Source organism: Phlebotomus papatasi, chromosome 1, assembly GCF_024763615.1.
Source record: "Phlebotomus papatasi isolate M1 chromosome 1, Ppap_2.1, whole genome shotgun sequence".
Classification (NCBI taxonomy): Eukaryota; Metazoa; Arthropoda; class Insecta; order Diptera; family Psychodidae; genus Phlebotomus; species Phlebotomus papatasi.
Genome location: NC_077222.1, coordinates 112,045,806 through 112,061,156, shown reverse-complemented (window position 1 = coordinate 112,061,156; position 15,351 = coordinate 112,045,806). Strand labels below are relative to the sequence as shown.

At 30.2% G+C, this 15,351-nt stretch overlaps 1 protein-coding gene across 1 annotated transcript in view; it reads left to right on the top strand.

Annotated features, from left to right (window-relative positions):
- Window positions 1–3: 3 nt before the first annotated feature.
- The window catches only part of LOC129798765 (GRAM domain-containing protein 2B-like), a gene marked incomplete at its 5' end in the record, with an annotated part of 44,281 nt that continues 28,933 nt past the window's right edge, over window positions 4–15,351 (top strand). Inside the window, one exon of the mRNA XM_055842106.1 lies at window positions 4–96. Within this exon, the coding sequence (XP_055698081.1) occupies window positions 4–96 (93 nt within the window). The remainder of the gene's footprint in view (window positions 97–15,351) is intronic.

Sequence of the window (15,351 nt, the reverse complement as noted above, 5' to 3'; positions counted from 1 at the left end):
TAACGAAGGATCAAGCGATGGAGCACTTGTCAGCCACAAAACTACCAAAAAGGGTCACAAGAGGAGCAGTTCCAGTTCCAGTTGTATGAGCAATCGGTAAGAAAATTTTCATATCTTTCTTCTGCAATTTTTCTTAGCAAGGGAGGTCCCTGAAAGTGATTTCGTCAATAACGTTACTAAAGGACACTCAAACTTACTGATTAATGCAAATAATGATAGAAATTGTCCTAATAACCTCAAGTCAAAGACCACATTTCTTCATATACTCAACACATAACATAATAAAAAAGAAAATAATGTTCTATTATTGTACTAAAAATTCGCGTTAGAAAGAGGAAGTGCCCCTATAATATATTGATATATAATAATATATTGAAGTCTTTTCAATATTATATATATATATATATATATATATATATATATATATATATATATATCCAACTGTTTGGCAACAACATTAATAATACACTGGCAGAGTATTATAAAAAGATTTTTTTATTTTAAATTACTATTTTTTTACTGAATTATTTGCTTTTTAATATTGACTGCCTGACTTCAAAAACCAGTATCTTATGAATAGTAATACTAAAAGGATTTACAATAATTTTTATATATTTCTTAAATTGAATTTTGCACACTTTAAAATTTAATATGAATGTAATAAATTAAGAATTTAATTATCAATTACTATTGAAACTGAATAAAATAAAAATAGTTTTCATTTACGTTTAAAGAAATATTCAATTTTGTTAATGTAAATTCTAATTACATCAAATAAACATTTATCGTCATAACAAATTTTAAAGAAAATTTTCTCTTTAAAATTTTGAAAAAAATGAAAAAAAAATCCCACACTTAAGTATTTATTAAATGCAAAATGCCATCCAGTTTTTTTCCAGAAAAATATGGACATTATTGAAGATAACTTGATAGTTTTTCTGATAGACTACTGTAATTTTCTGTGACATTTAACATTTTATTTTCTGACACAGACATTTCTATCTTTCTTAACGGACGTTAATTCTTTTTCAGTGTAAACATGAGACTAAGTTAGAGACAGCAATTATTTATGCTCGGGATTTTTCTTTTATTTGCAATTAATTTTCTTTTCTAAGACAACAATAGTAAATAAAAACTTCTAAGCTTAGATTATTCTATTCTATCAATCAAAATTTCATTCCATCCTCCATTTAGTCAGACATTTGATGTGTCCTACTGTGCTTCACAATCATAAAGTATTTGTAAAAATAATCATACCTCTTTACTGGGGTCAAGAACTCAGTGGTCATGAGCGGAAAATTGATTTGTTGAGGTTCAGCAATTACTTTTATTCCAACGAATTATTGGGCCAGAGCAATAAATCTCAATAAAAAAGTTGTCAATATTTTGACATCAATTTTAATATTTCTTTTTGCTGAAGTGGATATAGAAATATAGATTTCTTTTATATAGCTTGTTAACATAGTATCATCTTCTAAACTATTTACATAAATTGCACTAAACTAAGATATATTTTCGAATTTTTTCTGCATTTAATACCGTATATTGCTATTTAATTTTTTCTCTGAAAAAAAAATTCCGTACATAAGGTCAAATGTGAAACAGTATTTCTATCTAAATAACATATATTTGCCGTCTTTCACTGACTGGCATTTTGCTTTATTTATAGTTATTATAGTTATGTTCTCTTTAGTATAGGCTGGTTGGACAGTCAGCTATAAGAATATTAAGGTTTTTGCCGGCTGGTTTTTTTTTGCAGTAATATTAATCTGCTTTTAATTTACTAATAATAATTTCTTACCCAAAAAATCTTGTTCATTTTGCATAAAATTCGATATATTTTTCTGTTTTGAAATATAAATGATAAATTGTCTTTTAGAGTACATAACTATACAATGATGATTTTAAAAGTGCGCAAATTTAATTTGAATGTTTATGATTCTGTTGTGTATTAAATCAGAAATTCGTCATGTTTTTTTTTATAATCGTGTATTTTTTTGTCAAATTTATCACGGTGATTTTCTTAACTTATCGCTATTTTCTGTCATGATTATTAAGCAATCAACACACCATCAAGAACAGGATTTCACATATCTTGTGATCATTGAACTTTTCAAATTTTATACTTTCTCGCAATGGAAGTTTGATTGACGTCTTACTCAAGTAGAAAACCATATTCAAGAGTACACAGAGAAAAATAGTTGATAATCAGATCGACCCTGTTGATCAAAATAGTTGATTAATTTGACAATTGATCAGTAAGTCGATCGAAATGTTGGTAATTTCTATCAACAGTTGATAGTTTGATCAACAAGTTGGTAAAAAAGTTGATTTTATCTACACAAAAGTTAATTTTCCGATTTTTTCGACTAATAGTTAATCAGTTTTAAATACATTTCTATCAACTGTTGATCACAAAATATCGAAATCAACTTAATGATCAAAATGTGTATAAAATTTATCAACTATTAACTATCAAATATAAAAACCAACTAAATAATCACCTGTTGATAGCAATTGAGCAATAGTAAATTCTTAAAGCGAATTGATAAAATTTTCAAAAACAATTGATTAGTTAACAGTTCCGTTTCTATTTGACAAAATCTGATGAGTAATAATATTATATTACAAAAAAGTTGATTTTCAGATTTTTTTACCAACAGTTAATTAAATTTAAATACATTTCTATCAATCGTTGATCATTAAATATTGAAATCAACTTAATGATCAAAATGTGTATAAAATTTATCAACTATTAACTATCAAATATAAAAACCAACTAAATAATCACCTGTCGATAGCAATTGAATAATAGTAAATTCTTAAGAACCAAGACAGTTTTGAACAATTGATTATAGTTAAAAACTCCGTTTCTGTTTGACAAAAACTGATGAGTAACATATTATTAATATTATTGCTTTCTCCAAAAAATCCTAAAGGTTCTGTGATTTTGTAGTCAATTGCATTGAACATATCCACGATACTCAAGTTGGTCAAAAGATTCCACGTGCTCTCTCCAAAACATCACAAATTTTCTGGAATTTTGTTGTCAATTTTTTTGAATACTACCATGATACTCAAGTTAATCAGATGATTCCATCTAATTTCCACAACAACAGTTGATCAAAAAGTGATCAAAAATTAATCATTTGTTAATCGATCAACAGTTGATCAAAAGTTGATCAAAAGTTAATCGTTTGTTAATCGATCAACAGTTGATCAAAAGTTGATCAAAAGTTGATCATGTGTTAGTCGACCAAGTTGATCAAAATTTGATCAAAAGTTGATCAAAAGTTGATCAACTGTTGATCTGAGTAATACTGTAATTGTTTCGCAAAATCGTTTCATTGATTGGAGTGGTGAACCAAGCTTTGGCGCCCAGTGATGTTCCTGATTTAATTGACCAATTGCGAAATCTGTAAATATACTATATTTCATGATAACACGTCATTTTGTGTCGTATTTGCACTGTGAGTATATAAATTATTCACTCAAATTCTATCTCGCCTGAATTATAGCTGTTAACTGTAACAAAATTGATCAACTGTTGATCAAACATTGATCAACTGTTGATCAACTGTTGATATTGGGCCATATCTGTAAATATGCTATATTTCGTGTTTTTGTGTCGTATTTGCACTGTCAGTATATAAATTATTCATTCAAATTCTATTTTGCCTGAATTATAGCTGTTAACTTGAACAAAATTGATCAACTGTTGGTCAAACATTGATCAACTGTTTATCAACTGTTGATATTGGGCAATATCTGTAAATATGCTATATTTCGTGTTTTTGTGTCGTATTTGCACTGTCAGTATATAAATTATTCATTCAAATTCTATTTTGCCTGAATTATAGCTGTTAACTTGAACAAAATTGATCAACTGTTGGTCAAACATTGATCAACTGTTTATCAACTGTTGATATTGGGCAATATCTGTAAATATGCTATATTTCGTGTTTTTGTGTCGTATTTGCACTGTCAGTATATAAATTGTTCATTCAAATTCTATCTCGCCTGAATTATAGCTGTTAACTGTAACAAAATTGATCAACTGTTGATCAAATTTTGATCAAATGTTGATCAAATGTTAATGACATTAAAAAATAAACAATTTTATCAAATATCAGATAACAAAGGAATCCATCGACTCATTAAATTCAGATTGGCTTCATATTAACAACATAGATTCGAATAGGCATAATAGGGAACGTCATAATCAAAAAGTGCTACATAAAATTTTCCTTTAAAGTTTAAGATAAAGCACTTTTAATTATTTCATTGTAAAAGTAGCTGAGCGGAATAAAATAACAATAATTACGCTATGCAACAAATTCACTATTGTTTTTCTGTCTCAGAGGTCTCACATGGTACGTTTGATAAGAGTTGAGTCCCCTGATTAAGAATCTGGTTTTAGTTTTGCTCTATCACGTCTCAATTTTTTTAATTACTACTTTTATATTTTTTCTGCTTTGCCTTAGATTATTTGTTACATCTCAGGTTCTGCTGAACAGAACTTAAAAGGCGTAGGTTCGTTGGAAAGGTCATTAGTTGTGTTTCAATTTCCATTATTACACAAAACTTTGTAAAACCACTCCTCCCAGGGTGTAAAATTAGAGTTTCTCTAAAAATTACCACAAAAATAATGGTCTTAAAGTGAGGTTTTAAAAATTTGAATAAGATAAAATAAACAAAACAGGCGATAGGCAACACTTAGGACTACAAAACCGTTTTTGCCATTTTTTGATACTTGGGTGCCTATATATCTCCGATTCTGCTGAACAGAACTGTTTTGTGACTTTGATAGAGAATTTAATTAGCTACATTTTCGTCCATGTGCAACTTTTCGCTAAGATTGTTTTTTAACCTCGAAATTGAGGCTCAAGCGAAAATCTAGCACTTAACCAACTAAACAAAATCTTTACTATTTCACACATTTTGACTTTTTCTTTTTAAATTTAGAAATCTCAGGGTATTTTTTATCTTGTTTTTGACAACTCTAGAAGTTTAATCATTTTTACCATTTTATAAAGTATATTTAGATATTACACAAGTTAATAACTCAAATAATATCTTTAATATCTATAGATTTCAGTTTTACTTCAAGCTTAAAACAAATTTTATTACAAAAATGACATATTAATTGCATAATTTTAAATATTTCTTATTTAATACATGTTTTATAATCAATAAACATCTATACTAGTTAATAATAGAAAACTGTGAATTAAAAGACGGTTAAGAGTCACTGCATGGTAGCATCACAAAAGACAGTGATAAGCTTAGATCAGCTTATAGAGGTGCGATTCCTTCATTTCAAATTTGGATTGTAGCAAACTCGAACAATATTTATACATAAATAATGCAAATTCCCATTAATAATTCTTAAACGTATATAACTTATTATCGTTATTAAAGAGGAAAACTTAATGAAAAATCCATAAAAGTGTCTGAAAATCTTTAAAGTCGATTATCTCGGAAACTATGAGAAATTGAGGCCTCAAACTTTACATCCATTTAGAGCCTCCTTCAGGCTTGATATGTGCAAAATTTCACTTGAAAATTAAGAAAATTGGATGAGAAATGCATAAAAGTGTCTGAAAATCTTTAAAGTCGATTATCTCGGAAACTATGATAGATAGAGGTCTCAAACTTTACATCCGTTTGGAGCCTCTTTCAGGCTTGATATGTGCAAAATTTCATTGGAAAATTAAGAAAATTGGACGAGAAATGCATAAAAGTGTCTGAAAATATTTTATCTCGGATTATCTCGGAAACTATGAGAGATAGGGGCCTCAAACTTTACATACATTTGGAGCCATTTGTAGTTCTAAGTGTTGCCTATCTCCTGGTGTTAATGATTTTTTTTTAATATTTTGTTTATATTATTTTATTCAAATTTTTAAAACCTCACTTTAAGACCATTATTTTTGTGGTAATTTTTAGAGAAACTCTAATTTTACACCCTGGGAGGAGTGGTTTTACAAAGTTTTGTGTAATAATGGAAATTGAAACACAACTAATGACCTTTCCAACGAACCTACGCCTTTTAAGTTCTCTTCAGCAGAACCTGAGATGTAACAAATAATCTAAGGCAAAGCAGAAAAAATATAAAAGTAGTAATTAAAAAAATTGAGACGTGATAGAGCAAAACTAAAACCAGATTCTTAATCAGGGGACTCAACTCTTATCAAACGTACCATGTGAGACCTCTGAGACAGAAAAACAATAGTGAATTTGTTGCATAGCGTAATTATTGTTATTTTATTCCGCTCAGCTACTTTTACAATGAAATAATTAAAAGTGCTTTATCTTAAACTTTAAAGGAAAATTTAATGTAGCACTTTTTGAGTATGACGTTCCCTATTATGCCTATTCGAATCTATGTTGTTAATATGAAGCCAATCTGAATTTAATGAGTCGATGGATTCCTTTGTTATCTGATATTTGATAAAATTGTTTATTTTTTAATGTCATTAACATTTGATCAACAGTTGATCAAAATTTGATCAACAGTTGATCAATTTTGTTACAGTTAACAGCTATAATTCAGGCGAGATAGAATTTGCGTGAATAATTTATATACTGACAGTGCAAATACGACGCAAAAAGACTTGTTATCATGAAATATAGTATATTTACAGATATCTCGATTGGTCAATTTCGTCAGGAACATCATTTGGCGCCAAAGCTTGGTTCAGCACTCCAATCAATGGAACGATTAATGTAAAGTATTACAATATTACTCAGATGATGCGAAGATTGACAGTTGATCAAAAGTTGATCAAAAGTTGATCAATTTTTGATCGACTAACAGATGATCAACTTTGATCAACTTTTGATCAACTGTTGATCGACTAACAGTTGATCAATTTTTGATCAACTTTTGATCAACAGTTGATCTATTAAAAGTTGATCAACCTTTGATCAACTTTTAATCAACTGTTGATTAAAACGTGATCCTATGTAAAGTTGGTCAAAAGTTGATAAAGGTCGATTGATCTGTTGATAATATCGGAAAAAATATCGAAAAACCAACAGTTGATAAAATCAATCAACTTTTGACCAACTTTACATAGGATTCGATATATTAACTTGGTGATTAATTTTATATGAAAAATCAACTTTTTGATCAACTCAATTATCAACTATTTTTCTCTGTGTAGATTTATCCTTGAATATTTTCTTCTTTTAAATGAAATTCGATGAAAAGATTCTGAGAAATGCGAATCCTGGTGACTTTCTCTAAGTTGGTGGAAGGGAAAAAAAAGCTTTTTTTATGAAAAATGTGAGTTAAAATGTATAAAAAAAAATGTCACTTAATAGATTGTCACATTGGGATAAAAAAAAATAATGTATAAAATGTGATTGTAGTGTGAATTTACTGAATTTATGTGTAATTCTTACCAAAATGACGCATTGAACACCTGGCGTCCCCATAATATACCTGGCGCCCCCACTGCATTAAAAACATACTTGAGGATTTTATTGATTAGACCATTTCTCATTGTGTCACAGAAAGATGATTAGATTGTAAGGTATTATGTCATAGACAATCATACTATTAATTAAGTTCCCTTAAGAATTAACCTTAATTAAGAAGAGACACTGTTCACAAGGAGATTACAGGAACAACATTCCTTTAAAAGAACTTTAACTGTCAATCTCAAAGATATGAGGATCTATTTCTGACCGTTGTGTCTTACAAGGAATTTTAATAGACTTTTCTAAACATTTTACACAGAACAGAGAGTGAAGAGTGATGAAAGAATGTTTCATTATTTAAGGCATTGGAGTATTAGAAGCTCTGCGTTAGTCTATAATTTCCCTTGAGTAATAATCCTCTCAGGTGAATAATGAGCAAATTCATGTTCTTTTCAGTAGGAAAAACCTGATTAAATAGATGGTTTTTGGCATATGCATAGTGTTTTTATTTTGCTATAAAGTAGTGACACTCAACAGATGTACATTTTTCTGTCCATCTTTTTTCCTTGACTGTTTGTTGATCAACAATTTTCATGGAAAAATTTGCTGAAATTTTCTTCTTTAATATATCTCGTTAGTGTGGTTATTACCATCACTTCTGCACAAGGAAACGAATAATGGTAGGGGAATGTACGCATGGTTCGTTCACACTGAATCTTCAAACGATGCGAATTTTCTCTTTGTTTGCAAGACCATCAGGTTTACCATTTCCCATCTCGTCTCATGAGATTAATGAAATTATCTATCTTATGGCTAAGAAATGACGAACTAGCTCTTCAAGGTGAAAATTTGCATCGTTAGAAAGTTCACTGCGTAGTGTGTATGAACCATGCCTACATTCCCCTAACTTACATCAACAGGGCTTCTCATATTGAATATATAAATTGAACATATTGAATATATAAATTATTATCCAAATCGAATACGGGTTTGCTCATGAATTTATCTTAAGTTGATCAAAAAGTGAATATGGTAAACATTATTTATCATCATTTAGATGAGAATTATTTTTTCTATAGGGATATACACTAGATCCCGGCATTATGCACATTTTCGGGACCGAAAAAAACGCGCGAAATGGCATTATGCATCGATAAAATTTGCATACCTACAGGGGCTTTCTTTTGAATAAATTGACCGTTGAACGAATTTCGCGCAGAGTAAAAGTCAGTAAAAGTAGTTCAAACAAAAAAGATTCAAATGTTTCAACTAATTCAACAATATAAATGCATTAACAAACAGTACATGGCCAGAGTTCTTCAATAAATGGTTAGAATAATAAAAAAAAATACCTTAAAAAAAAAAGAAATTGAAATTTTGTCTGAAAAAGTAGCAAAATGTTTTCAAATTTCCCGCGTCGCACAATAGTATGCATTCAGGCGTATTTCAAAAATGATTTCATAAATTGACCCCCGATGGTAGGCAAATTTGCATAATTGTGTGTGCATAATTCCGTCAGGTGCATAATCCCGAAGGACTTAATGCCGGGACTGAGTGTAGGTGGTCTACTTTAAAACAAAAAAAAATAGGTGTGATTAGAAGGAATCACACCTAATAATGTTTTATATTTGATTTTTTGAGCAATCCGGAAAAATATTTGTATTTTCCACTGTACTAATTACGTTTCTATTCGTATCCTATCTAGCGCTCATAAGTCATCATTTTTTCCTGACAATAAAATTGAAAATGTAATATCCATTTTTACAAAGCAGCCTCCAACGTGTGCCTTTGAATATGATAGGGGTTGCATTTGAATCTCAATTTTTCATTTAGAATTTTATGGTAATAAGTGGGCCATAATTTAATCTAAAGCTTGAATGTATTCATTATACTAACGATACCAACCAACACTGTGGAGTGGACACAAGGTATTATAAAAGAACTTTATCATAGTAATTTTTTCCGTGCAGTTCCCTGTGGCACTAAGCATAAACCGATTGCTATTGAACAGCCGAAGTAAGAAGTTAACCAACATTTTGTTACTTATACTGGCCTATATTGAAATGGTTATTCAAGTCACAATAAAGAATTGGGTGCAGCTTCTCAATGTTCTAAAAAACCTATGTCATGGAATTTCTCCCCTCGTCAGTGTCTTCTTTTGGGGTTTCTGTTTTCTAAAGCTTTTTTAGTTAAACACTCCTCTCATTCTCGTGGTTATTTAATGGTTTAACGCATGCATAAAAAAATATTTTGGGGGAGTGTGCCCCAAAAAAATGGCGCGCCATACATAAGAGTTTGCCTTTAATATTAAAAAGAAATCCACAGAGGGCTGTTAATTGGGGGTTATCTAATGAGATTCTCTTATCGTAGATCTCTTATCACAAGTCATGACGTTCATGGCTTTCGATATGATTAGCACATTATTGTGATCTGTTGCTGTTTGAGGCGCGAAATTGATATTAAAATTGATAGTTGAGAGCGTTGAGGGATTACGATGTATAACAATGGGGAGCTTTGATAAGGTGGGAACAGTGGGGAGTCTTAATTGTTTCCGTGTGTGTATGACAGTGACCGCGTGTGTGTATTTTCCAGTGCAGATAACATATAGTTATATGAGGGGAAAACACGAGCTTTGCAAATAATGGCGAGTCATGCAAGTCTAGAGGGCTCAATAAACCTTAAGCGCCTGGAAGTCGGCAAAAGATTGGCAGGAATTTAATGCTATTATTGTGATTTTCGTTTTTTACCTTTTCTTTAGTTTTTGTTTTTCAGAAAAAACAGGGAATTTTGCACGATTAACTGAGGGTGTGTTTTGCACAGAAGCACTAGGAATGGTTATTTTTTATTTAAGTCTCTGGAGAGCTTTAAGTAATGATATCATATTTAATATTGTGAATTATTTTTCATAGAGAAAACCCATTATGAAACAATTATCATATTAAAGTTTCTTTTTACAAGTGATTTCTAATAAAGCACACATTGTTGTGATCGATTACTTATTAAATAAATTAATATGAAACATGATTACAGAGATTTCAACGCAATATTTTAGAAGTTGATTTCAATGATAATCCACTGGTATTGTTGAAGTTAATGAGATTTGTATCAAGTTTCATACACTATGCTAAAAAAAACCTTATCAATAAATATGCTACTTTGTACACGGAAAAAATTTAATAAATTTTGTCCTTTTCACTAGAAGTCCAGAACGACTTAAAGTGTTGGTTGAAGATTTTAATTAAAATACATTTTAATGTTAACAAACTATAAAACACTGATGCTAAAACAAAAATTATTACCAGCATACATTTTCTTTTAATATAAGCTTTTAAGAAATTGGTGCACTAGGTGAAAATGTCCATAATTCGTATGATCCCAAGCTTTGTAATGTTGACTAATTTTTCCTATGTTTCTCAATAAATGTGACTCGTCGCACCCATATTTTAAAACTAGGGGAAAGTGCTCAGTTTTTTACATATCTTGTGGAGTCACATTTATTCAGAAACATTGGAAAAATTCAGTCATTACGAAGCTTGGGATCGTACGAAGCATTGGGACTTTCCCCTAACTGGTAAAAACAACCTACAGGAGTTTTGTGAAAGAAAATTTCCATGTGGATTTAATTGAGAGTTGGTTCTTCAAAATAAATCTTGGGTATTCGTGAGAATTGCTAAATGTATCAATAAATTACTCTGATTCGCTGTAGTTGCACATTCCATGCAAATATTTTTTTTTAATTCTGGAAAGCTAGTGTCCTCTACAAACTAGAGAAATTTATATTGAAGAGTTTTTTCTATACAAGCGTATGGAATTTGCTTCAATATGGACATAAATTTCTCTAGTGTGTAGAGGTCCATAACACTAATTCCTTGCGTCGCGTTGGATTATTCTGATTGTGCTGGATTGTGCAATAGATTATTGCAAAAGTTGAAAATATGTATAGTAAACGCGTGTTTTGTCAAAGAGAAGGTGATGAAAAAATCTGACTTAGATTAATGTTTATGTGTATAGTAAGTAAATGGGATAAAATTTTTTCTTACTAACTATTCCAAATTGAAGAATTCGTCTGGCATATGAATGTGAATCAAAATTATTTTAGGAAATTTTACTCACAAGATGAGTTTTCAAATAATATATTTACATTATTAATCATCTGAATTGCACCATATGAACTATATGGTAATATATATATTAAATTCTTTGAAATCTTTGGACTGAACGGAAAAATCATCCATTATTATTGCAAAAATCACAGAAAATTACTTCTAAGGGTTTTTGTTTAGGTCTTTTGATACGATGTGTTATGTTATCTTTTTCAAGAGTTCTGTGACCCTATCAGGGAAAATAAAAAAAATCTAACAGTTTTGTGCTTTTGCCCGAAGCCCATCAGAATGCCTCTGATATTAACTGCGAAATTGGAGAGTTTAATTCGATGGATTGTTTCACTATTATATATACTATATCCCATTGACCTCTATGCACAAAAGGTCGCAATAGAACACAAAATACAGCACAGTTTATGATAATATTCTTCAATTACAAATGTTAATGAATGAATTTTCCTCTTTTTTAAGTGCACCAGTGCATTTTAAAGAGGACTGCAATTGCAATACATTTCCATTACTAAAAGACTTTTTCAGGCATGAATTTTCATATTTGATTGATGATATGTACTCTTTTGTTATTTTTAACATGATTCTTCATAATATTGTACGCAATTAAATTTTAATGTTTTATTAATATGCCGGACGCGCAAAGACCCAATCTGGGCCACAATATGATTTCGCGGAGATTTATCTGTTGGTTTTTCTTTCAAGTTTATCTCCAAGTCAGCAACCACGAAAGAGAAGATCGTTAGTGGATCTTTTCATCTAATGAGACACTTACTACTATACCCAAGTAGAAAAAATGCAGTAATTTTTGCATTACTTTCTCATCATTTTTTATAAGAAAAATAAATGTGAATTTGTGAATTTGTAGCCTGATAAACTTCAAAGTTCGTGGTTTTTAGTTACCAGATAAGTTTTGTCTTTGATCAATAACAAACAAAGGTATGCTTGTCTGTAGACTTTTATTGTTAAAGTTTATAGCACAATAATATTACGATTTTTTGTTTGTGAACAATATTTGCAATTTCATTTATAAAATATACTTTTCCTACCGCTTGGAGGTACTTTATCTCGATAGCTTGTACTCGCGTTTTTATACTTTCGGCCATTTACCAAATCTCATGACATGACTGTAGGTGAGAACTCGGTGAGAAAGAATGAAGTTATGCTTTAAAAACGGATAATTTTGCAGAACAAATAAGTTCAGCCTTCCCCTCCACCCTACTGGCAAGCTCTTTCATTACTGCAGAATCCTGACCGATGCGCGGTAAGAATTCTGTGTCCATTCTATTATCACTCTTGAATAACACCCCGAGATACTTGAACTTCTCCATACATTTCAATGGGACACCACTAACATGTAGAGTGCATTGTACTGGCTGCCGGGAGATCACCCGATATTTTAAAATTATTTTAAAAAAAAAAGTAAATTTAAATGAATTACAGAATCCGTGGTTTCTCATTCCTGTTACATTTTTGATCGTTCACCTAAGTGTTCAAAACGTAAAACTTACTTTATCCTTACGTAAAGTTTGTAATTTAGTTAGAGAATGTTACTCGGGTTCGGCTATTGAGAATATAGAGAAATGGAGAGAGATCAAAAAGTCAAACCGGCTGTGTGCTAATTTTTCATAAATAGACTCCAATCTTCACATAATTTCCTCTCTTTTCAAAATTATGCTATAATCTTGAGCATCATCTGTGTGTTTGTTTGCTAACGAACAAAAACCTCGTGGTAGCCACAATATTGTACTATAGGCCAACGTGAATGCTTACTTCACTATCGTTGTGAGAATTAGCAGTTCACAGAGAAAATGTATTACTTTAATTTATTTGTGCGCCAACAGTTGAGATGTAAGAGCATTGAGAAAATAAGTCTCTGTACGATCTGTACAATAATGCCACGTTCAAAAACTATTAAATTTTATTCGGTTGAGATCGTTGGGGCAGAGAATGTTTGATGAAATAGTCTGCAATGGTATTGGGAGTAAAAAGGCCAGAGATCTAAAGCTGGAGAAATATTTGTTTGTGTTGATATAGGAGGCTTGAAATCTGCTTTGTTGGGCAAAAATTCGCAATGAAATTTCTCTCATTCAAAAATTTATTTAACAAAATTAGTGGAATTCAGCACAAGCTATCAATTAAAACAAGTATTGAGCATAAATTGTTTCTACGGAGAAGTTGCATATAGATGAAGATTGCCTTTATTATTTTGTACCCTTTTAAACAAGAAGCTAAGTAGAAGGTAAGGTTTTATTTCCTTTTTTTTAAGTTTGGACGACATAACGAACTTTGAAACTTTGACTAATAATTCCAATAATTCTTTGTTCGCCATATCTATTTCTCGTGAATCTTATTTTAGTTAAATACATATAAGCCAAGTATCGTGCAATAGAAGTTTGGATGTTTCTGATAACCGAATCGTGTTTCTTATCTAACTGAGTATTTAATGTAAGAAACGTCTTCCATTGATTTTAATTGCACTTTATAGTTTTTTTTTAATAATTTACTTAACGCTGGAAATATATAACAAGTTTAAAATTGAAGTCTAGTCAGAAGCTTATGTTTAGTAGAAAAAATACTTTTTATTTGATTTAAGGTAAAGTGCTCGACCGAAAGAATTATTTATTCAATTTTTTAATATTTCATGATCAATTTTCACAAAATTCCCGGTGATTTGTGCTCCCTCTGTTCCAAAAAAAGTCGTTTGCTAGAACATTTTCTGTGGAAAAATGTACGACTTTTTTCGGAACAGAGAGAATTTTATTTTTGAAATAATTGACTATAATGTTAGACCCTTTACAAAATATTACTACGAATGTAAATGAATTGAATAATTAATAATTAATTTAATTACCTAAATATATTAGAGCGTACTCCGAGTGGAACGGTATAACTAAACAAAGGTAGTATGTTCATGACAACAACCATTATTAGGACGCTTTTAATGTTTTACTGGCAATTAAAGTGATTGCAAGTTCACTATGGTGAAGTTATTATCAATCATATGAAGATATTTTATTTGTACTGCAATGTAATCATTAAAATAGCCAACGCACAATAACTTTTGTTTAGTAAACATGTTTTTGACATTTCAATGAGAGTGAATGAGATCTACATCTAGTCATATCGCTCATTCTCATGGGAAATTTTGAAAACATGTTTACAAACAAAAGTTATTGTGCGCTGGTCAAAATGTTCCCGTGTTGTAAATATCTGCTGATCTTAGATCGCCCAGGAGCACTCTCCCGACAATGAGGATGAGTCACATTGTGTCGACAATAATTTCATCAATAATTTTAATTTTGGTCTAATATCTAACCTTGATTTATATAGGTCAAAAGAGACTATTTTTTACAACTTGTAACATTTGGGTATCAGGTAATAGTCAACAATTTTTTTTTTAGAAATAGGTATGCTTTATTGGATATCAAATTTACAAGTATTTACGTTAGAATAAATTATCATATCACTAGTTTTATAAAATTAAGTTATTTTATAAACTTGACAGCAAACCTTTGATAAACATTTTTTATTATCAACTTTGTTTATATTTAATTTAATTTAAGTAAACTAGTTAAACGGAGGAAAAAAGAATAATAAAGCTTTTCATTATAAACACGGGTCTGCACCAAAAAGCTCAATTAGTGCTTAAATAAAAATCTTTACATGAAAGCATTATTGTTGAGTGTTCTTCTGATGACTTCCAAGATTTAACGATTTCCTGCTTGAAAATAGTTAATTATTAAAGACTCATCAAAATTGCGCGACAAAAACCATATTCATAAGACTCTTGGTAGATATTCTTGAAATT